At 60.4% G+C, this 21,547-nt stretch overlaps 2 protein-coding genes across 4 annotated transcripts; one reads left to right on the top strand and one right to left on the bottom strand.

Moving 5' to 3' along the window:
* Positions 1 to 793: 793 nt before the first annotated feature.
* Positions 794 to 14,236, bottom strand: PCSK7 (proprotein convertase subtilisin/kexin type 7). 2 transcript variants are annotated; one of them, XM_032133992.1, is made up of 16 exons: positions 14,138 to 14,236; positions 12,708 to 13,187; positions 12,169 to 12,303; positions 11,593 to 11,758; positions 10,654 to 10,744; positions 10,044 to 10,098; positions 8,813 to 8,951; positions 8,123 to 8,223; positions 6,031 to 6,198; positions 4,889 to 4,996; positions 3,908 to 4,010; positions 2,984 to 3,140; positions 2,795 to 2,889; positions 2,564 to 2,657; positions 2,179 to 2,296; positions 794 to 2,027 (listed from the first exon to the last, which is right to left on the bottom strand). In XM_032133992.1, the coding sequence occupies exons 2-16, from the start codon at positions 13,173 to 13,175 to the stop codon at positions 1,623 to 1,625; spliced, it is 2,403 nt and encodes an 800-aa protein (XP_031989883.1). In that variant the 5' UTR covers positions 13,176 to 13,187; positions 14,138 to 14,236; the 3' UTR covers positions 794 to 1,622. The 2 variants fall into 2 exon arrangements, with proteins under 2 accessions (XP_031989883.1, XP_031989884.1); XM_032133993.1 differs by lacking the exon at positions 14,138 to 14,236 and adding an exon at positions 13,294 to 13,598.
* Positions 14,237 to 14,440: 204 nt separating this feature from the next.
* RNF214 (ring finger protein 214) lies at positions 14,441 to 21,500 on the top strand. 2 transcript variants are annotated; one of them, XM_032133994.1, is made up of 14 exons: positions 14,441 to 14,713; positions 15,323 to 15,382; positions 15,590 to 15,730; positions 15,999 to 16,138; positions 16,691 to 16,759; positions 17,551 to 17,647; positions 17,878 to 17,966; positions 18,365 to 18,455; positions 18,650 to 18,748; positions 18,949 to 19,325; positions 19,732 to 19,867; positions 20,097 to 20,204; positions 20,523 to 20,618; positions 21,245 to 21,500. In XM_032133994.1, the coding sequence occupies exons 1-14, from the start codon at positions 14,456 to 14,458 to the stop codon at positions 21,308 to 21,310; spliced, it is 1,827 nt and encodes a 608-aa protein (XP_031989885.1). In that variant the 5' UTR covers positions 14,441 to 14,455; the 3' UTR covers positions 21,311 to 21,500. The 2 variants fall into 2 exon arrangements, with proteins under 2 accessions (XP_031989885.1, XP_031989886.1); XM_032133995.1 differs by having other exon boundaries at positions 14,604 to 14,713; positions 18,353 to 18,455.
* The last annotated feature ends 47 nt before the right edge of the window (positions 21,501 to 21,547 follow it).

Raw genomic sequence — 21,547 nt, 5'->3', positions numbered from 1 at the left:
GTCTCCGCTCCCCGCTGGCCGCCGCCAGTCCATTGGTATTTATTGAGGAGCATCGCCCGCCAGCCCCATCGCCCCGCCAGCGGCCGCACGCGCCCCGCCGCAGCCCCCAGCCCGGGGCCGCAGCCCCCCAGCGCCGTGCCCGGGCAGCCTCTGCCCCCGGGCAGCCTCTGCCCCCAGCCTCGCACCCCCTGCCAGCCGGCCCTGCCCTCGCCGGCACCCTCGGGTGGGACGGGCCAGCGCCCCGGCCCCCGGGGCCACCGCCCTGCCGGCCGCCCGCACGAGCCCCGCGCCACTGCCGCAGAGATCCCTGCGAACGGGGAGAAGAGAGAATTGGCCTCGGTTTTGTACTTCGTTTTTGTCAAAATTAAAAGGTTATATTCATCTAGCGTGGCCTGACCAGGTTTCCTCCTGCCTGCCCTGCTTCGGCTAATTGATGGCACCCGGAAAGCCAAAGTCATTCTCCCTAAAAGGCTGCAGCTGCTCCTCCTGCCACCTCCAAACCTGGGAAAACCAAAGCTGGAGTTTGGATTTTCCCTGCCTGGCTTGGAAAACTCTGTCCTCTCCCTGCAGACCATGACACCCACCTCTGTCCTTGCACCTTCCAGTGCTCTGGCCCAGCCCTTGCCTCCCCTGCCTGGAGCAGCCCCTTTTATCCCAGGGCACGGAGGGCACACAGCCCCCACAGATGCAGCACCCCAACACTGGGTCCCTCCCCCGGCCCCGGGGCTGGGAGGGGCTGCGCGATGCATTTTTGCACAGTGAGGAAGCTTTGGGAGGGCAGAAGAGTGATGGATGGGGGAGAGGAGGGTTTTTCAGGCTTTATTTGGAAAGCTACACAAAAGGGCTTCGCTGATTAAAAAACAAACCCCAGCTTTAAAAAAATAAACCACTGAACCCAAAGACATGTGAACAAGCCAACCCTGCTCAGATGAGCCACTGCCAGAGCAACTCAACCTCCCCTCCCCAGCCCAAACCGGGCCTACCTGCTACCAGAGGCGCTCCTGTGCCCACTGACACAGGGACAGCCCCCCAAACAGGCTGGTTCCTGCCTCCCCCACCCCACAGCTGCTCTGTGCCCACGGGAGAGGAGGAATCAGCAGGATTGGAGCATGGGGGGCAGGGAGAAGCGCTGGCTGGAGATGAGTGAAGTAACTCCCTGCTTCTAAACTGGGATAACTGGTGGGTAGGGGCCGGCTGCCAGCCCAGGAAAATGCCAGTGCTGCGGGGTCCCTGCCTGCAGAGGCGGCTGCCGGGGCCTTGGTCTCATTTTCCAGGCCTGCTCTGCAGAAATCAGGGACAAAGTGATGTGTGTTGGCCCTGCTGCAGCGGCAGGAAGGGGCTGGGTGTGGAACCGCCCAGGTCTGTGGGAGCGGCGCTGCACAAACGGGGAGCCCCGAGCTTCCCCAGCGCAGGCTCCGTCAGGAAAGGGTTTAAGGCTTGCTTTGTTTCCCAGAGCGAGGGAAGGGAAGCTCCCTTTCCAGTACCAGCACTCTCTCCTTGGGTCCCAGCCACCTCCAACACCACCTCCGGCAGGACACAGTGGCAGTGGTCCCTGGGGGCTCAGCAATGAGTCTGTGCTGCCCAGGAGGGTCGTACCGAGGGAGGGCCCCAGCCCCAGTCAGTCAGCAGGGCTGGTGCTCCCTGTCCTCCATGAGGAGTTCAGTCGATGCCTCCCGGCCCAGGAATCCCGTTCCAGTGGGGGCTGCCTCATGGAAGTTCCCAGCTCTGCCATTGCTGGAAAGTTTGGGGTGGGTGGGGGTCCAGGACCCCTCCTCCCTGTCCCGGGCAGGCTCCAGGTGCTCACACTCCATCTCGGCCTCCTCCATGTCCTTCTCCCGGTACAGCGGCACCGACTCCATCTCCAGGCCGCTCTCCAGGGCTCGGTGCTTCCCGCCCTGCTGGTACCACCTGCAGCTGGCGGGGCTGGAGCAGGCCAGGTCCAGCCCCACCTCGTTCCTCGTCAGGCAAACCTCCAGCATGTAGTAGAAAGTCCAGAACACAGCAAAGCATCCCAGGAGCAGGAGAGTCTGCAGAGGGAAACCCCTTGAGAAACACAACTCTCAACCCCCTCAGGGCCCTGCCCACTGCCCAGCAGAGAGGCACAGAATCCTGAGCAGGGTCCTGCTCTTCCAGCTCCTCCTGGGGGATGCAGGGCTCCCAGCCCGCAGGCAGGCTCACCTTGAGGGTGTTGGCTGTGATGGTGTAACGCTGCTCCTCAGGGATGTCCAGCCCCGGGGGACAGGGCAGGGAGAAGTCACCGCTCAGGTACTGCCCACTCATGGCTTCCTCCAGTAGCCTGGGGACAGAGACACCCTGTGAGTGTTCCGTGGGTAGGGAGGCTCCAGGGAGGCTCCAAAATGCCCCCAAAGGATCTGGAGTGCCTCCTTCCGCCCACAGGGCCGTGTTCTGCAGCCCATGGCTGCCCTGTGAGGTGTGAGGGCAGCCCCAGCCTCACCTGCCACATGCCCACCTGGCAGCAACACCGCTCCAACCCACAGGCCGGGATAAACCCCTCAGCCTCCCTCTCCTGGCTCCCCACCAAGCTGGGGACGTGGTGTCCTACCTCTGCCGTTCCTTCATCTCTGCTGGGGACCACGAGGAGCCGTACAGGGTCAGCTGCCAGTGCTTCAAGGTGCCAGGCCTCAGGCTCTCGTCTCCTGGGGAGGAAGCAAGTTGGTGCAGTGGGGAACTCTCTGAGCCAACCTGCTGCTGCCCAGGTGATGGGCTGGCAGTGCCTGGGACATGGCACAGAGCTGCCACCACCCCTGAGGGTCCCCTGGAAGGCAGGACTCACCGATGTCCCTGATGAGCAGCCTGTAGGTGCCCTGTGCCTCCTCGCCCCAGCAGCGCACCGTGGAGAAGGTCCAGTCAGAGAAGCCATTGGGGTCCCTGCCAAGGGGTGAGGGGAAACAACCCATGAGGGGTCACAGAGCCTGACATGGCCCTGGTGTCCTGCCCTCCACACTGTGCCCTCGGTGCTTACGAGTCCATGCTCCGGGTGGTCCCGATCAGGGACATCATCCCGCTGGGGCAGAAGAGCCGGATCTCCAGGTTGCCACGGCGGGGGTGGGTTATGCTGACGGTGACTGCCACGTGCTCCAGGGTCCTCATGCCAGAGAGCTCCAGGTCGGCAGGAGTGACTGGGAAAGGGAAGGGGGGTTGGTCAAGGCTGGTGGCCTTGGGATGGAGTCCCCACTCCCAGCCAGCCCCACGGGGCTGTGGTGCCACTTAACAGGACACGCATGTTGTCTGTGCCTCTTCCCAGCTGCCTGCCCTGCGTGGGACTGCGAGCAGAAGCCAGGTGTCCAGGCTGCCCTGTCCCATCCCGAACTGCTCCCAGCTCCACGAACGCTCACAGCCCCCAAGCTGCTGACCACAGCCCCTCCGGAGCGGGGTAGGCCTGGGGCTCGGCCGGCTGCTGGCGGGTGGGTGCTGCCAGCCCCTGCTGAGGGGGGACGTGGGCACCTCACAGAGGCAGCAGTGCCGCTCCTGCTGGGGCCGGGGAGGGCTGGGGCCGAGCTCTCCTTCCCGCTGGTAGCAGCCGGAGCAGCGCTGCTGTTCCGGACAGGCCTGGCCAAGTCGGGAGCTGCAGCATTACCTAAAATGGTCAAAGCCAGCGGAGCGGCTCTGGCCGCTGCCCAGCCCGGCCCTGCTGCTGAGCCCGGCCTGGCTCCCCAAACACACCAGGGCAGGGATGGGGCTGTGGGGATCGGATCGAAACAGCAGCAGGCAGATCCCCTGGGGACGGGCAGCGGAAAAAGCCCAGGCAGCCCAGCACTTAACCCCTTCCTGGCCTCCTGCAGCCCAGGGCTGGTCCTGCCCTGCTGTGCCACACGGCAGCGGGCAGGGCTGGCTCCCTGGCCCCGACGTGCACAGCACGTGCTCTCCATGGCACACCTGCTCTTACCGTTCCAGGCCACCTCCAGCTCCTGCGGGAGCAACGGGATGCCCCTGCCCTCCTTCAGCACGGGGCCCACGTACGAGGCCAGGTATGGCACGGACTCCCAGATCTGCCAGGGGAAGGACAGAGGGTTCAGCACGGATTGCACCCTCCCTGCACATCCGTCCCTCCATCTCCCACTGCTCTCACAAGCTGCTGCTGTGCTGGATGCGGGGCCAGGCCAAGGAGCCTCTCCCGATGCTGCTCTGGGACACATGGGCTGCTGTGACACCCCAGGGATGGGAGCAGTGCCCACAGGCCCAGGAAAGGAGGGAAAGTCACTGCCTGGGAGCCAGAAGGGCTGATCAAGATTTGGGACTCCCCAGCCCTGGGTTTGTCACAGTGGCTTTCAGCGGTGACTTGAGGCTGCTCCATTCCAACCCCTGGCACAGCAGGGCAGGGAACAGCAGAACCCAAATGCCTGCAGGAAGAGGGAGCAGCCTGGAAGTCCCTGTGACCCTGGGGGCACAGCTGGCAGCGGCAGTGACCCGGCACAGCTGCGCAGAGCTCCACACACGAGCTGTGACCCAGTGCCAAAGGGACGCGCCCTGGTCTCCGTGTGACCAGAGGAGGAAGAGATGGGGATGCCGCTGCCTGCTGTGACCACACCACTCCCCTGGAGCTGTTTCTCGGGACACCCTCCCTGCAGCCACTGTGGAGGGACGAAGGTGCTGGGGCTGCTGACGAAGCTCCCATCGCCGTGAATCAGGGCCCTCGCCATGGCTATATATAGTGCTGGAGAGCAGCAGCTCGGGGCAGCTCTCAGGCACTGCTGAGAGCCTCATGACCTCACACCAAAAGCAGCCTCAGAGTCAGGGCCAGCAGGATGGTGGCCAAAGCACTGGCCCTGAACAGCAGCGGTGTCACCCCAGAGCGTCACCAGTCCTCGCCACGGGGCTGGGCTGCTCTGCCTGCCCACAGGGTAGGTGTGGGAGGGCAGGGAATTACCTTGGCAGCGTTCACCAGCCTCCAGGCATTGAGCAGGCCAAAGCCGTGCTGGTGGCTGTGGCTGAAGCCCGCCTGGTTGGTGTCCCACTTGGCACGGCGGTCCTCGTACTGCAAAGACACCACAAAAGGGTGCTCTGGTTACCTGGGGGCACACCAGCACCTTGGAACCCCCAGGCCCGAAGGGAAGGAAACCCAGACACATCCCACAGTGGTGGGGAAGCAAACCCACATGGCCTTATTAGAAAGGAACAGGTTGATCTTTGTTTGAAACAAATCCCAGGACAAAGTGGCTTCCCAGCTCCTCAGAAAGGACATGGAGCAGCACGAAAGGGCACAAATGCCTCTGCTCTGAAACATCCCAGCTGCTCCCTGCTGCCCAAACCACTGCCTGTGGGATGGCAGAAGCCTTGGAGAGAAGGAACGGAGTCCTTTAAATCAACAAGAGCTGGGGCAGGACAGATCTGGGTCCCATCACTTACTGGGTTGTAGTGCTCTGGCAACACTGGCTTGGAAGTTATGGAAAACACTGTCCCATGCCAAAGTGAGCACAGCATCAGCTGGACACGGACTCCCACTCCCCAGAGGGGTGTGGGAGAAGCCCCATCTCTCCAGTCAGTTCCCACTCCTGCTCTGGGTGAAGGGAAGGGCTGGGTTTGCTGCCCAGCTCTCTGCTGTGCCTGTTTCCAGGAGCCCAGTTCTCCGGAGAGCCCAGGAAAGGCCAGGGCAGGGCAGAGCTCCTCGCTTTCCCACTGCCTGGACCATGAGGTGACACTGCAGAGGTGTCAGCCCCTGGGCTGGGCCAACCCCACCGCGCACACACACAGGGCTGAGTCCCGGAACCTGCTGAGCCCTGGAACCTGCTGAGCCCCTGGAACCTGCTGAGCCCCTGCAAGACCCCTACATTGGCAGATGGAGGCATTCCTGAGGCAAATACCCCATTTATTATCATGACAGGGGAAAATGCCTCAGCCACATTCCTGGAAGGAACACGGGGTGAGGCGAAAGCACAATCCCGGTGCTGGGAGCCAGACGAGCGAGAGATTTATGGAGGGGCAGCAGACATAAACAAGGATGTGCACAGCAGGGCCCCGGGCATCCTGCAGCACCCCTGCTGTGAGGGAGGAGGTGGGGTCACCGCTCACCTTGGTGGCAGTGAAGACAATGACGTGCTGCACGTCCCGCCAGGTGAGGCACGGCCGCACCTGCAGCATCAGCGCGATCATTCCCGCGGCCAGAGGAGCTGCAGCCGATGTCCCCGTGTGACCCTCCGTGCAGCCCGTGCCCTTCTGCAAGTCCCAGTCTGTTGTCACCTGCCAGGGAAGAGGAGACAGGCCTCTGTCAGGCCCCTGTGCTGTGCTGGGGTGCCTGCACCCCGAGCTGCGCCCTCGCCAGCCCAAGCTCAGCCTGTGACACAGCTGTCCCTGCTCACAGCCAGCCAGGAAGGGTCCTGGCACAGCCTCACTGCAGGGACAGTGATCCCAGGGAAGCAATGAATGGGGACAGTTCCCTTTGGAGAGAGAGAGAGACAAACTAGCCCTCACAAAGCAACTTTGTGGGAAACTCCTGGCAGATATTTTGGGTTCCTGCTCACCTTCACTGCTGATCACAGTGTCACAACCAGACTGCAGAGGGGCCACACGGGACTGTGCAGAGCACACAGAGCCTCCAGAGAGGAGTCAGGAGGCTCACGAATGATGGCACCTCACTGCAAAGCAAGTGCATCCATCTCCCTCTGCTCCCCACGGGGAGAAAGCCCAAAATCCGAAGGGTTTGTGGTGTTTTTGCTTGACTCCATCCCACTTTTCCAGCTGTGAGTGGCTCCAGCTCACGCTGGGACACTGAGTGTCCCACACAGAGCACCCCGAGAGCACAAACTTTCAGTAGGAAGCACAGGCAGTGCCAGAAGCCGTATTAAATTCTTCCCATTAAGGAAACCACACAAAGTTTATGGTCTGGTAAAAGAAAAAAAAAGCTGGAGCAGATGGCTGCAGGGCAGTTAACTCTGGCACCACTGCAGTGAGCTCCAGGGTGTCCAGGAGCAGACTGTGCTCCTGAAAAAGGGCTGTGTGGGGTTCAGCAAGGCAGGGGCTGCCTGAAGGAGCCACCGTGGTACAGGCTGTCTCTGTGGCACATGCCGCTCCCAGGCTACGTGTGGATCTCACCCTGGCTGTCCCATGGAGTGCCAGCTCCCCTGTTAGTGTCCCATAAGGCTGGTGTTTAAAGTGAACGTGCATTTGTGACCTTCAAAGCACTCACACTGGGCTGGGGGAAGCCAGACCAACCCAGGAGCCTGCAGCTCCTGATGGAACGCAGCAGAGCCCTCGCTGGCTCCCTTTTTTCCCAGTGTCAGTACTTTCCAAAGCAGCCTGGGACAACTGCAGTGATTTCTGAGAGGAAAAATCAGCTCCATTCTGGGTTTTACTCTCCCTGTGGCAGATTATGCCATGCCCTGGCTGGGCACAGATCCCTGCCCTGGCTCTGGGCTGCAGGAGGAGCTTGCTGAGTCCCAGCCAGGCGCTGAGGATCCCAGGCTCTCCCTGTTCCCCTGGTTTGACAAGCCTGGATTCAGCTGCTCTGTGGCAGGCACAGAGCCACAGGAAAGTGCTTTTGGGAAGTACCTGTCCTGGTGGGAGATCCTCCAAGCCACGGACAATCCAACCCCAATTAACAGGGAGCCAGTGACATTTCCCCTCAGCTGCCCTGCGATGGGTGGGCTGTGTGGTCCCTGCTGGCCCCACAGGACAGGAAGGGGTCACACCATTGGGGTGGGGGCAGCCTGGCACCAAGGGAGGGACAGGCTGGGTCAGGCCTGCAGGGGGGAAGCAGCCCCCGGCTGCTTGGCTCAGGCAGAAAGGACGTGTTGTTGACAAGAACTCGCTTTTTGGCAAAAAAAGGAAAAGCTGATAAAAGTATTCTTAAAAATTCGACTGGGAGAGGCCCATGTGCCAGAACAGAGGAGAGGCTGGGGCCAAGTGGCTCAAAGAGCCCGATGCTCTCCCTGCCCTCCGTGCTCCAGCATCCCTTGGGAGCAGAGCAGGGGGTGCTGGCTGGGCAGGAGTGGGGCAGCTCCCACAGGGCTGAGAAACAGGACCCTCCCTCTGTTTGTGCAGGGCCTGGGCAAAAGGCACATCCACGCCCTGGCTCAGAGGAGCTGTGTGGGAATCGGAGGGGACGGAGCGCTGTCCTGGCTGTCCCCGGGGTGGCCAGGGGAGCACAGGGGACACAGGTACTCACAATGCTCCTCATCATCTTGTCCCCGCCGCTGAAGGTCACGGCCAGCATGGAGGCACATTCCTCGGCGTAGAAGGGCATGGAGCCCGTCTCATCCACGGCCCCTGGGGAAACGAGAAAGGCATCGACTGCCTGAAACCTGCTTAGCTTCAGCTGCTGAAATGTCAAGGTGTCGATGCCCTGAGAGCCTCTCCTGCCAGATGCGCTCTTCCAGAGGCTGGGAGCTGGGCAGGGAAAGCAGAACCAAGCCTGTGTTTTTCCCGCATGGAAGATCTACAGGAAGGGCAGCCACGATAAATAATCCTTCACTGTGCTCAGTATCACACAGATCTTCTGCCCCTCAGCAGCTTCTGCTCTCGAGAACGCGGATTACATGTTTCTCTTCCAACACAAATGATGGGAATGCTGCATTCCAGGTCATTCCCTGAACGTGGCAGTGTGTCACAGCCCTGGGAGGGAGGCCTGGGCACGGGCAGGAATTTCTCTGGCCTCCTCTTGCTCTGTAGGTCAGAAGCAAACTGCAGGCTTGAGGGCTGAAGCCCAGCACACCCTAGACACTGCCATGCTCATTCCCAGACACTTTCCCACAGGTTCCCACCAGCCAGCCAGCTCCCAGCTGGGCAGGCTGTGTGCTTTTGGGATGACCTCACTGCTCCAGGCTGGGAAGGGAGGAGACAGAAGAGCCAGGCTCACCTATGGTGACAGTGTAGATAGAGTTGGCGTATCCATCGTAGTTGCAGTTGTCACTGTGCTGGCCCCCGTTGCCACTGGCCACCACGAAGATGCTCCCGAAGCCCCGGCGACCCGCGATCACCCCGTGCTGCAGGGCAGCCTGCGGAGAGGGACAGGGCAGAGGGGCTCTTCCCAGGTACTTCCAGGCTGATCCCAGTGGTTTCTGACAGCAGCCAGCCCAGCACGTGTGATCTGCCAGCACTGCCCCTCTGTGAGTGCCCAGCCCCACAGACATGGGGCATTGCCTTTGCTGAGACACACCACACCACCAGCCCCACCTGAAAGCACCTTTCCAGCCCAGACACCTCGCCCAGACATCATTCCCACCTAGGGAAAGGACACGTCTGATGGATGAGCAAGAACACAACCCTGCTGGAAGTGACCGCCCTGCTCTCCCTCCCCTGGCAGATGAAGGAACACTCTGCCCTCCTGGCTCTGCTGTGGCACAGCGAGCTCTGCCCGTGCTCTGGGTGTCAGAGCTTGTTCCAGCTGTCTCTGCAGGCAGGAAGGGAATAAATTAACTTGCAGAATTGGAAACCATTTGTTATGGCGAACGGACAGCTCGGCTGTCAGCGCTGCTCCGAGGAGCGCAGGAACTGCTGAGTTGTGGTTGGAAAAGCACAGCAGAGGAGCACTGGAGCAGAACCACACCCCACTGCTGGTTTTGGGGCCCCTCAGTGATCCCTCGCAGCAGCACAGGCAGGCTGGGTGTGCTTTGCAGCAGTTCTGCAGCACAGGAGCTCTAAGAAAATCTTAATGGCCTGGGAAGGAGCAGCCTCAGCTCTGACTCTCTGTCCCACTGCAATCCCACTCCCCTTATTTACTCTCAGTATCCAAAGGCACCACTCCTGCCTCGAGAACCACCCTGAGCACTGGGAAAGCTTGGCCTCCTGAGCAGAGAGCATCCTGCGGGTTGCACAAGTTGTCAGCGCAATACCACAGGTTGCGAAAGAGCCTTTTCCTGCTGGAACCAGCCTCTCCTTGGAAAGCTCATCCCGCCCTGCCTGAACGCTGCCCTCCCGCCGCAGCGTCGCCTCTCCCAACCACACAGTGACAGGGAAACCTCCGCTGGCACCGAGGGACACAAACAGACGTGCGTGGTGTCACAGCAACATCCCGCCCCGCCTGAACGGGCAGGCAAAAAGCCACAAGGCCTGGAGGCTCCCCCAGGGCTGCTGGGGCTGGGTTTTACCTTTCCCAGTTGATGCGGGCCGTCCACGGTCTTCCCATCGTCATCGGGACCCCAGCTGCAAAGAGAGACACCGTGAAGTGACAGTCCCAGGAGTCACAGGTGGCTCTTCCTGCCATTACAGAGAGCTCCCAGCAGCCACCAGCTGCTCCCAGCACCACGACTGGGATCGCAGAGCACTGCACTTTCCCACCCATCAGGATGGCCCCTCGCTGCTGGGATATTGCTGTCATGTTTGCACTGTGCCCCTGGGTCAGATTCCAGCGGACAAAATGTTTGATTTTTATTTAACAAGCGGCTTCTCACACATTCCAGTCCCCGTCACACGGCTCAGCCGGGACCGCCTGACCACACTGTGGGGCACAGTGTCCCCTCCAGCACAGCCAGCCCAGGGGATGTGCTGCAGCAGCACACAGAGGGACATCTCGAAACTGCAGGCGCTGTGCAGAGCCTGGGACAGCTCTCCAAGAACAGGATTTTGGTGCCTCAGGGTTAACTGGAGCCACAGAAGGATGGGAGCTGGTGTGAGCACTCAGCCACGAGCTGTGACCCCATCGCCAGGCAGAGCAGGGCTGGCAGCTGGGAGCCAGCTCAGGGTCCCCTGGGGGCTCACCTGCAGCTGTAGATGTCATTGATCTGATAGTGCTTGTTGAAGGCGATGGCCTCCATGCTGTCCGTGAGGGGCCCGTCCAGCACTCGGATGCCTGCGGGACAGAGGACAAGGAACGTGACCAACACGGGTCACATGAGCTGCACACACTGCAAACAAACTCCTGGCTCGAGGCTGCCCCGCTGTGCTCACCCTGCAAGGCCAGCCCAGCTTTGGAGGGCTGGAGCCTGAAACAGCGCCAGGTCCTGCCTGGATCCGGGGCAAACCCTCCTGTTCCCTGTGCTGTGGGTACACCATGAGCTCATCTCTGCTTCTGCCAGCTGGGAGCCTCTGCCTGCTGTGCCTCTGGGCAAGCCCTGACCCCTCCAGCACCCCAGGGACTGTGGTGTGACCAGGTATGGACAGAACCACGTCCCAGCATGGCTGTCCCCACGCTGCCAGGGACACATCCTGCAGGGCACAGAGACCTTGCCCCCCTCTGCAGAGAAGCTCAGGAGCTCTGGAGACAGCTGGGGCACAGCACACATTCCCTGGCCTTGCAGGGGAGAGACACAGCACCGGCCCTTCGCCCCCGTCCATCCCACACGGCAGAGCGGAGACCAGGGGCCAGGGCAGTGAAAGGGACTGGCCAAGATTTGCTGCCCCAGTGCCTCCAGGCACAGCCTGGGCACATCATGGCACAATTGTCTGGCTCAGTCAGCATGGCGTGGCTGCTCTGCTGAAAGTTTGGCAGCCAGGGAGGCCAGGAATACTCTGGAAAAGCTGCCAGGAGCTGGCTCCTCTGGAGAGGAGCTCAGGCAGGCGCCAGGCCCTCCCTGCAACAGCCCAACCAGCCCGAGCACGGCACCGCTGACTCAGAGCCGCTCCAGCCCATGGAGCCGTGTCCCAGCCCCACGGATCCGGGGGTAAGGCAAGCTGGGATTGCCTGAGGCCTGCACGTACCTGCGATGCGGCTCCCGTAGGCGACTCCCACCGTGCAGAAGCTGTTGTTTGGCACAGCCGCGATCTCCCCGGCGCAGCGGGTCCCGTGGTGGTTCCCGTTCTCCTCGTCAGGGTGAGGCATAGGGTCAGGGTCATTGGAGTTCAAGTCATAGCTGCCTTCTGGGCTCTGGAAACAGACCCACAGTCAGGACTCGGGGCTCTGCTCTTCTCAATTTGGGAAAAGCAGGAGTTAAGAGAACGGAGCGCAGGCTGAAACACAGCCTGGAAGCCATGGGAACTTGGAGTGTTGAGCTGCTTCCACACAGGGCTGCAGCTCAACACTGCTATCTGCTGCCGTGGGGAAGGAACCAGCCAAGGCAGCTCCATGCACTGCTGCGGGTCAGAGGGAGGCCGGCTGCCTGCCACAGGGAGCACAAAGGCAGGTAACCCTGAAACCCGGGTACAAAATCTCCCAGGAAAGGTTTGCTGCTGGGACTTTCCGCCCTGGCTGAGCCCAAGGTGACGGCACAGCTCGGACTCTGAGCTCTCACACGCTCCTGTCACACTGCCCGGCCTCCAGCCTGTGCAGGCACTCACGTAGTTTGGCTGGATGTCCTTGATGGTGTGCTCCACGCCGTCGTCCACCACCACCACTGTCACCCCGCGCCCCGTCACGTTCCGCTCCCACACGCCCGTGACGTTGATGTCCTTCCCGGGGCTCTTGCGGTTGTTCTAAACACCAGAAAGGACAGCGAAGAGAGAGGGTCAGCGCTGAGGGGACCTCCTGGGTGCACTGGATGTGACATGTGGGGCTGGGGCCAGCATGGGAAGGAGTCACAGGACAGCCAGAGGAGGTTGTCTGAGGCTGACAGCGAGCAACAGTTGCTCGAGCCATGACGTGGAGGGCACGGTGTGCTCCAGCCAAACCCCTCTGCCCACCCCAGTGCCACCTGTGCACAACCAGCCACAGGAGCTGTTATCACAGTGAGCACGTGGCAGGCAGGGTGAGCTCTCAGTGAGCTCCCTCCTCACCAAAGAACAGAAAGAGGCTGCTCTGTTTCCTGCGTGACAGCTCGCCCATGGCCACACAAACAGCCCGAGGCTGCGAGCATTGCAGGAGCCAGGAAACCACTCACCAGATGCCACTGCTGGGGGTATTTGGGATCGTTAAAGTGCAGGCTGCGCTTGGAGCGCTTCAGCAGCTTCTGTTCCGAGTGCCACCGCACGCTGTCGTGCTGTGCAAACAAAGTGTCCACCGACCTCCTTATTGCTTCATGTTCAGTCACCGCGTGGCCGTCGGGCTGGTAGGCAAAGAGGTAATGGCCCTTGAGCTCCCCGACACGGCCCATGTTCACCAGGCCCGCAGTCCGGGCCAGCTCCTCTGCCCGCTGCTCCAGCTCCTCCTCGGGTGCATCCAAGCTGACCGCCCACGTCAGCTTCCCGTGGCGGCCTTCAGTGTCCGGAGCGCGCTGCCCGCCGCAGGCCGGTCCGGCTGGCGAGGCCAGGGGGATCCAGGCAGCGCTCAGCCAAAGGCACGTGTGGATGCAGAGCGTGGCCTCCATCCCTGCGCTCCATAGCGGCGCTCCCCGCCTCCAATGCGGCATCAGACAGGCGGGCTGCAACAGCAGAGGTGAAACTGGTGAGAACCCCTTCTGATGAGGGACACGGTGCTCAAGGCCTCACCTGAAGGTCCCACAGAGCCCCACGCGGCTCGCCACCAACCCGCTGCGCAGCAGATCCTTCCCGGGAAACCCCAGCCGAGGCGGCTCCTTCCCAGCGGTTCAGAACTGGAGGCACACCCAGGCTGGGCAGGGATCGATCCCAACCCTGCTCTTCCTGCTGGGTGGCAGCCCCGGGCCAGACAACACCGCGCTGGGCTGGCAGGAAGAGCCACTTCCCCCTCTCGCCTCTGATAAGAAACTGATAAGAAACTCTTGATGCGCAGTTCCCCAGGAACAAACACCACGGGCGACGCCACGCTCTGTGGGCAGCCGAGAGCCGGTTCCTGTTCTGCAGGAGCCCTACCGAACTCGTTCCTCACCTGCTCCACGGCCGGAGGAACCTGCTTTTCCCTGACATGGGTGGAAATCACCACCGAGCCCCGGTTCAAGCCGCTTTCCGTAAGCCACGGCAGCGGAGAGCGGGGAGAACACCTCCCGAGATCCCGCTCCCTTGGACGTGCCCGGAGCTCGACACCCCTGGCCCTTTTCCTCCCTCGATCCGGTCCATTCGCCTCTGATACAACTCATCAGCTGCGGCTGCTGCCGGACACCGAGCTGGACACCGAGCAGGTTTCTCTCCCTCCAAGTCGGGCTTTAAGCGCCGCTTGATGCACCCCGGCAGCGGCACCGCGCAGCGCCCCGGGGCAGCCCCGTTGCTCCTCCGCCGGGCACCGGCATCAGGGACACTGTGGAGGTCACCCACGGGCAGAACGCCCCCGCCGCCATCCGCCACCCCCGCCTGGACCCGCGGCGAGCCGGCGACAGCGGGGCCGGTGCCCCCCGCCCCGGTGCGCCTCCCGCCGCCCGCACCCCGCCGCCCGCCGGTGCCGCCCCGCAGCGCTCACCGGGCATGAGCCGCCGCCGCCGCCGGAACCCCGGTGCCGCTGACAGCGGCGTCACATCCGCCGGGGCGCGGGGCGGAAGGGGCGGCGCGGCGGGGGCGCGGGTCGTGCGCTCCGCCCGGTGCCGCTCGGTGCCCCCCCGGTGCCGCCCGGTGCCGCTCCGCCGGCCCGGCCCAGCCCCGCAGCCGCCCCCATGGCGCTGGAACAGGCGCAGGTCGACGGCCCCGACCCGCCGCGCCTCTGCGAGCCCGGCCCCGCCGCGCCGCCCGGCAGGTAAGGGGGGGCCCGGCGGGGCGGCAGCGGCGGCGGGATGGGGCCGGGATGGAGCGGGGATGCGGCCGCGGCGCAGCGCTGACCGATGTCCCCTTTCCGCGCAGCGGGAGCCCGCTCTCCGCCCCGGAGAGCCCCGGCGAGCCCGGGCCCGGCGGGGAGGCGGACCCCGCGGCCGCCCCCGGCCCCGGTGGCGATGCGGAGCCCGGGGCCGGCGGCGCGGAGGCCGCGGGGCAGAGCGGAGCGGCAGCCGAGGAGCCCGACGAGGAGGCGGCCCCGGCCAGGCCGTCGCAGAACATTGCGGTGCAGGTGGGTGCAGATCCCGCGGGGCTCCTGGGGTTTGTGCTGTGCGGGGCCAGGGCCTCGAATGGCTCTTTTAGAACCTGGAGGACAAAGACCTGAATGAGTCGAGGCTGGGGGGTAAAACACATCCATACTTGCAGCTATGCAGCCGCTGCTGTGTGCCCGGTCCTGTGCTTTGAACAGTCTTTAATTAAGATTCGACCCTAGTGAGGCCACACTTGGAGTGCTGTGTCCAGTTCTGGGCTCCTCAGTATGAGAAAGACAAGGAGCTACTGAAGAAGGGTCCAACGGAGGCTGCAAAGATGATAAGGGGTCTGGAGCATCTCTCTGCTGAGGAGAGACTGCAGGAGCTGGGCCTGGTTAGTCTAGGCAAGACTGAGAGGGGATCCCATTAATAAATATTTCCAAGGGCTATCAGAGGATGGTGCCAGATTCCCAGCTGTAGGATGAGGAACAATGGCCATAAACTGAAATGATAAGTTTTGTTCAGTATGACAGAGAACTCCTTTCCGTGGAGGGTGGCAGAGCACTGGAACAGGTGCCCAGGGAGGGCCTGGAGTCACTGTGTGGTCACTGCAAGGCTGAGGGTCTGATCTCAATCACCTCCCTTCACAGACCGACTTCAAGGCAGCCGATGCCGACGTGAACACAGACCAGGACATCGAGAAGAACTTGGTGGGTATCAAAGCCCCGTGCTCAGGTCCGGGCTCTGCTGCTCACGCTCCCAGACAAATGAGCTGGAGCTGCTCTGCCCACTTTTTTCCTGTCAAAATAGAATCATAGAACTATTATGGTTGGGAAAGACCTCCAAGACCATCAAATATCAGCCTCGAAGTCCTTAAGCTGCCCTTGTTACAGGAGGAATTTTGCTCTCCACTGCAGGACAAGATGATGTCTGAGCGGGCCTTGCTGAAGGAGCGCTACCAGGAGGTGCTGGACAAACAGAGGCAGGTGGAGAATCAGCTGCAGGTCCAGCTTAAGCAGCTCCAGCAGCGGAGGGAAGAGGAGATGAAAAACCACCAGGTATTTGGTGAAGAACTGTTTTTGTTTAACCTACCCTGTAATTAATTTTAAAACCCTTATGAAGAGGCAGGAGAACCTGCGGTCCAGAGCATCTGTCTCCTGAGTTTCCTCATAATAACCAATATATATCTTGACTGGATCTGCTAAAAAGGAAGAGTTTGCTGTGTAATCTCATTAGCCAATTTATCCAAAAAAGTAACAGGTTTTATATCACAACCATTATTTGAGAATTTTGCTCAGTATCTGTGTGATGCTTCTTTTACTCCAGGAGATCCTGAAAGCGATTCAGGATGTTACAATCAAGCGAGAAGAGACCAAGAAGAAGATGGAGAAAGAGAAGAAAGAGTTCCTGCAGAAAGAGCAGGATCTCAAAGCTGAAATTGAGAAACTCTGTGAGAAAGGCAGAAGGTATTTTTATGGAAAAGAAAGGGTTTCTTTTTGGGGGGAGAAGCTCTTGCTTAACCCTGATGTAAACCTGATGGAGCAAAGAGCTTTAAACTCTTTGGAAGCAGCGAGTATTCAGGTCAGACCTGTCTACGGATGAATTTAGGATTGGCTCCATGTGTGAATTGGCACTTTTGTGGAGCCATTCTGTCATGTCATAGACGTCTGGTTTTTGTTCTGAGGGCTCAGTGATGTTTTTGGGTAAAACTCCTCCAGTGACGGCTCCAAGTGCTCAGCTCTTTTCCCCAAGTGACCATGGCAGAGCACGTGCTGGGGGAGCAGCACAGCTCCCTGCAGCGAGCCTGGTTCTGTGCCACAGCCTTTGTGCAGTGTCATGAGACAGCAGGATTTGTGCTCCAGAGGCTGTTGGCGGCTGTTTTCCCACACACATTGCAGGGAGCTGTCCCCAGCCTGTGGTGTGTGGTCAGGCCCAGGGATGTGCTGGGGGGGCTTGGTTTGAACGTGGCCTCTGCACCACTGGGATTCCAGCTGTGCTGTCCCTTTTTTCCCGTGCAGGTTGCTGAAGGAGCAGGAGGAGAAGGAAAACAAGATTGCCTCTCTGATCGCAGAGCAGTCCGATGAGAAGTAAGGCCCTTATCCATTGCCTGATTAATGCTGCCCAATGCACTGTTCTTCCTGCCATTTTGCCTCAGAGTAAATCTGATGCTCCTGGTGGGACAGAGTAGAGAGAATGATCCAGCAGTGCTGGCCAGTTACGTGCTGTAGAGGTTTTATCTCCTCTTCGAGCATCGGGGCTCTGGATTAAATCTTCTTTGATCCCAGTCACAGGCAGGCTCCTGGATACTTGTGACATGAAGATCCCATAAGATTAGAGTTTGTGCTTGGTGGATTGACTCAGCTTGTAACTGCTACCTCTGATTGAATTTCAACTTCCCAGAATTAGGGCAGACTGATTTCCCTGTCTGTTCCCCACAGCTGTCCAGCTACATTAAACTCTGGCATGCTGGGGTATTTAAAGCTGGGCAGGGATGCTCCAGATGTAGGTGTTCCCAAAGCACAGGTGGAAATGCCCAGCTTTAAACTTCTCCAGGATCAGAACAGCATAGCTCTGCCTGCTGCTCAGGTTGATTCCTGGTTCAGATCTTCTGTGGGATTGGACTGAATTTTGCCGAGGGGAATTCCCCTCGTTTTGCCCGGCGTGTTTGCACACCAGGTTTGTTGTGTGCTCTGCAACAGCTCACTCCTGGGACGGTGACTCATGCAGCCCAAGGAGCTGGGGCAGGTGTCACGCTCTGGAGGCTGCTGATCTTCCATGGTTCCACCCCATCCAGAGCTCCCGGGATTGATCCCTTTGTGGCCATTCTGCTGCCTGAGCCCAAGGGGACTCATTCTGTTCTGTTCTGTTCTGTGTGCAGGCAGCTGTGGGAGATGGAGCTGGACAAGCTGAAGAACCAGCACAATGAAATCAACAGGAACATTCTTGAAGAGACAGAACGGGCATGGAAAGCAGAGGTGAGCAGGTGACTTCTTCCCTTGCAAAATGGTTGGTTTGAGATTCCAGAGGGTTAATGGACAGTTCTGTGAAATTAGGAGCAGTTGAGGATAAGGCCAAGTCCCACTTAGTGGGATAAGAGGAATGATGAACAAGTGTCAGTGCAGTGAGCGTTAGTGGGGAGCAATGCCCAGGGCCTGGTCTGACAGCAAGAAACAGGGGAGTACAAAAACTGAGCCTCTCTCCATAGATCCTGTCCCTGGAGAGCCGGAAGGAGCTGCTGGTGTTGAAACTAGAAGAAGCAGAAAAAGAAGCAGAGCTACACCTCACCTACCTCAAGTAAGTCTGTGTAGTGTCAGAAGTGGCAGGGAGGGTCACTCAGGTGTCCCCCATGTCCCATCTCCTCTTCCTCTGCTTATGCTGGAGGCTGGAGTGGAATAGTTCAGGATTTCCTGTGGTTTTCTTACTGAATCAATGCGATTCAGTGGTGTCACACAGCAAGGGCATGTGGGGCTGTGCTTATCCCCTGTCACTGTTCATCTGCCAGGCTCAGTCAGTGCTGGTGGCTGTGGTGTCCCCAGATCAGTCCCTCTCCCTTGTGGGGTGCCTCACCTGGGGGTGAGCCCTTCCCACCCCACTGGAGGAGGGGAAGCCAGGGGGTGTGGGGGGTTGCTTGCTGCCACTGTGCTGCCAGGGAGAGCACAGTTGCAAGTGGGAAAGTTCAGCTGTGCTTGCAGGTCTGCGCCGCCCACGCTGGAGACCATGAGGCCAAAGCAGGAGTGGGAGATGAGGCTGAACAGGATACGAATGACCAAGCAAAGTGTCCGAGTAAGTTGCTGCTGACCTCTCCCAGCCTAGCAGCAAGCAGTTCTTCACATAGACACTGTTTCTCCCTCTGGCTCCTCTTCCATTCTTCTGTGGAACCAAACAGTGCCACTTTAGGGCCTGCCACCCCAGGGCTTGGAATGCCCCAGACTTGCTCAGGTTTGATAAATGCACCCGTTTTCTTCCCTCTCTGCTAGGATCAGTTCAACGACCACATCCAGATGGTGAGGAATGGCACAAAGCTGAGCAGCCTCCCCCAGATCCCGACGCCGACGCTGCCTCCTCCGCCTTCAGAAGTGAGTGCCTCTCCAGCCCCACATCACAGGCATTCCGTGTTGCCAGGCCCTGGCACAGCCTGCCCTGGTGCTGTGCACGTGTGGGATGGCCTGTGACATGTCTGGGCCTACCTGGAGACGAGGGGAAGGGTCTCCGGCTCTGCTTCCAGGTGGTCTTACTCTAACCAGCCTTTCCCTCTTCCCCTGTTTCTCTTCCTCAGACAGATTTCATGCTGACGGCATTCCAGCCCAACCCATCCCTGACTCCGCGGCTCCCCTTCCCCATCGGACCCGTCCCCGTGCCCATGGTCATGCCGAGCGCCGATCCTCGAGCGCTCTCCTTCCCTCTGCTGAACCCCGCCATGTCCAGGCCCAACCAGCCCTCCCCACCCCTGCCTGCTTCCCAGGGAAGGAGCAGCCCGGTCGTGGCATCGCTCATCGGCACGCACAGCCCCCACATGCCTCCCGCTGCCTCCATCCCTCCTCCGCCTGGCCTGGGAGGGGTGAACGTCCCTCCCGAGTTCCACAGGCCCCAGCCGGCCGACAAGCTGGAGAAGCTGCTGGAGAAGCTGTTGACTCGGTTTCCGCAGTGCAACAAGTAAGGGTCTGGTGGTGTTTTTCTGCAGGGCAAGGGCTTGTGCGTGGAATGGGAGCTGGGATCAGGGAAAGAGGGGCTCCTGGTGTGAGCAGGGCCTGTGGGAAGTGAGGGAAGGCTGAGGGTGAGGACCAGAGGCTGGGTGCTCTCTGCATCAGGTTTGCCATAGTGCTGGGGATGGGAATCACTAGGAGCTTTGAGGGACAGCAGGGATATCTGAGCACAGCCAGGAGCCCCATAGCCTGTCTCTGGGGGCTCCCTGCTCTTTCCCCAGTGTTTTGGGGAGAGAACCCCCTCAGCACGTGACTCACCTCGCTGGGAGGGTGGAGGAGAACACCCCAGGCAGCGGTGGCTGAGGGATTCCAGTCCCCGAGGACTGGGAACTCTTAGCAGGCTGCTGTCCACGCAGGGCCCAGCTCACCAACATCCTGCAGCAGATCAAGACTGCCCGGAGGACCATGGCCGGCCTGACCATGGAGGAGCTGAACCAGCTGGTGGCGGCCAAGCTGGCAGAGCAGCAGGAGCGGGCAGCGGCCGGCGCCCAGGTGGGGCAGCGTGGGGGCTGCTGCAAGGGGGGCCTGGGGAGCAGGGAGAGCTGCCCCAGCTCCCTGGTTCCTCACAGAGGTTGGGCTGTGTGTCAGGGCTGTCCCCTGGGTTCCCTTTCCTGCTGACTGCAGCGTAACCAGGGAACAGTTTTCCCCGAGGTGACTCGGGGTGACTCCTCTGTCCTTTCCTCCCGGGCTGTTCTGATGAGCCTCCTCTGCCTTGCTGCAGCCTCTGGGCCGGATCAGGGCCCCCATGTTCTCGGCTCCGCTGCCTCAGATCAGCACGCCCATGTTCCTGCCCCCGGCCCAGGTCGCTTACCCTGGAACAGCATCACATGTAAGGCTGCTTGGCTTCCCTGGGGAATGGGGAGGGAGGGAGCCTGCCTGGGATGTGGCTGAAGGGGTGAGCCCCTGGAGCTGGGAGCTCTCGCACAACTACTTGGGCTGCTGAGGTGAAGGGGAGGATTGGGGGCACAGATGCTTTCACATTGGAACAGAGGGACACGAGACACGATGGTGGCTCTCAGGGCGTGATGGCTGTGGGCAGAGAGGGGACTGGGCAGCGCGTGGCCTCGGGCTGCAGCTGCACCTGTGGTCAGAGCTGTGTGTCTGACTTCCCTGCCTGCTCCTTTCTTTCCCTCACTGCCCATCCCAGACCCCAGCTGCCTGTAAGCTGTGTCTGATGTGCCAGAAGCTCGTGCAGCCTGGTGACCTTCACCCCATGGCCTGCTCACACGTGCTGCACAAGGAGGTGAGTGTGTTCTGCTGCTCGCAGCTTCCTCCTGGTCCTTCCAAGTGACCCTTCCCGAGTCCTTGTTGTACTGACACCGTGCCAGGAGAAGGGTACGATCAATAAACAGCTTCCCTGCATCCTGTCATCCCATCCTTTCCGTACTCTTGGCTGGGCCACCCTGCGTGGCTAGTGGGTGGTGGCTTTAGGAACAGGCTGCCCTTGTCTCCCTGAGCTTGTTGTGCTTGTGTCTGTGAGGGTTAGATGCTGGAGCAGGACAGTGTGGAAGGATCTGGAACACAGGGTGAGGGGAGGGCTGCCACTGCTGCCCAGGTGTCTGGGTGGGGGATGCCAGACAGGAGCTCTTGGGAAGAGCTATCCCATGGGTCTGGCAGTGGGTCACCTGTGTGGGCAAACCCCCCTTCCCAGCAGCTCTGGGGCCTCCAGCAGTGGCCCTCAACGAAATGGAAACTCACATTGAGGAGGGCCTGACAGTCCTGCAAGGGTGACAAGGGCTCCTTCATCACGGTGACCTTGTGATGGAGGCTGCATGGAGCAAAGGAAACTACCCCTGAAACGAGTGCTGTGGAAAATGAAGGCACCTTTGGGTTGTGCCAGTGGCTCTTGATTAATTCTCTCTCTTCCAGTGCATCAAATTCTGGGCACAAACCAACACGAATGACACTTGCCCCTTTTGCCCAAGCCTCAAATGACGGCTGCTGGGGCAAGGCAGGCCCCCGGGAGGAGTTGCTGTGAATAGACAGGATCAGTTCTAAGATTTCTACAGTTCTATATTTATACGATCATGTATACACATGTACATTTTTATTATATAGGTAATGTGTGTATAGAAAGTCTGTATACATACAAATTCATAAATAAAGTGTGTATATTATGCAGTGATTTGCTGCTGCTCCTTATTTCTTTATCCGCAGCCTTGTTGGCTTCTT

This window comes from Corvus moneduloides, chromosome 25 (assembly GCF_009650955.1).
Source record: "Corvus moneduloides isolate bCorMon1 chromosome 25, bCorMon1.pri, whole genome shotgun sequence".
In the NCBI taxonomy this organism is placed as follows: Eukaryota; Metazoa; Chordata; class Aves; order Passeriformes; family Corvidae; genus Corvus; species Corvus moneduloides.
Note: the sequence above shows the minus strand (reverse complement) of the source record. Positions and strands in the feature narration are given on the sequence as shown.

Bases quoted from the DNA above. Each gene is read 5' to 3' on its own strand.
- PCSK7 (XM_032133992.1), bottom strand. From the start codon at position 13,175: ATGCCGCATTGGAGGCGGGGAGCGCCGCTATGGAGCGCAGGGATGGAG. The intron at 2,658-2,794 runs GTGAGTCCTGCC...CTTCCTCCCCAG, and splicing joins GCTGCTCATCAGGGACATCG to GAGACGAGAGCCTGAGGCCT. The intron at 2,297-2,563 runs GTAGGACACCAC...CTCTGTCCCCAG, and splicing joins GAGATGAAGGAACGGCAGAG to GCTACTGGAGGAAGCCATGA.
- RNF214 (XM_032133994.1), top strand. From the start codon at position 14,456: ATGGAGCGGGGATGCGGCCGCGGCGCAGCGCTGACCGATGTCCCCTTT. The intron at 16,760-17,550 runs GTAAGGCCCTTA...TTCTGTGTGCAG, and splicing joins GCAGAGCAGTCCGATGAGAA to GCAGCTGTGGGAGATGGAGC. The intron at 19,326-19,731 runs GTAAGGGTCTGG...CTGTCCACGCAG, and splicing joins CGGTTTCCGCAGTGCAACAA to GGCCCAGCTCACCAACATCC.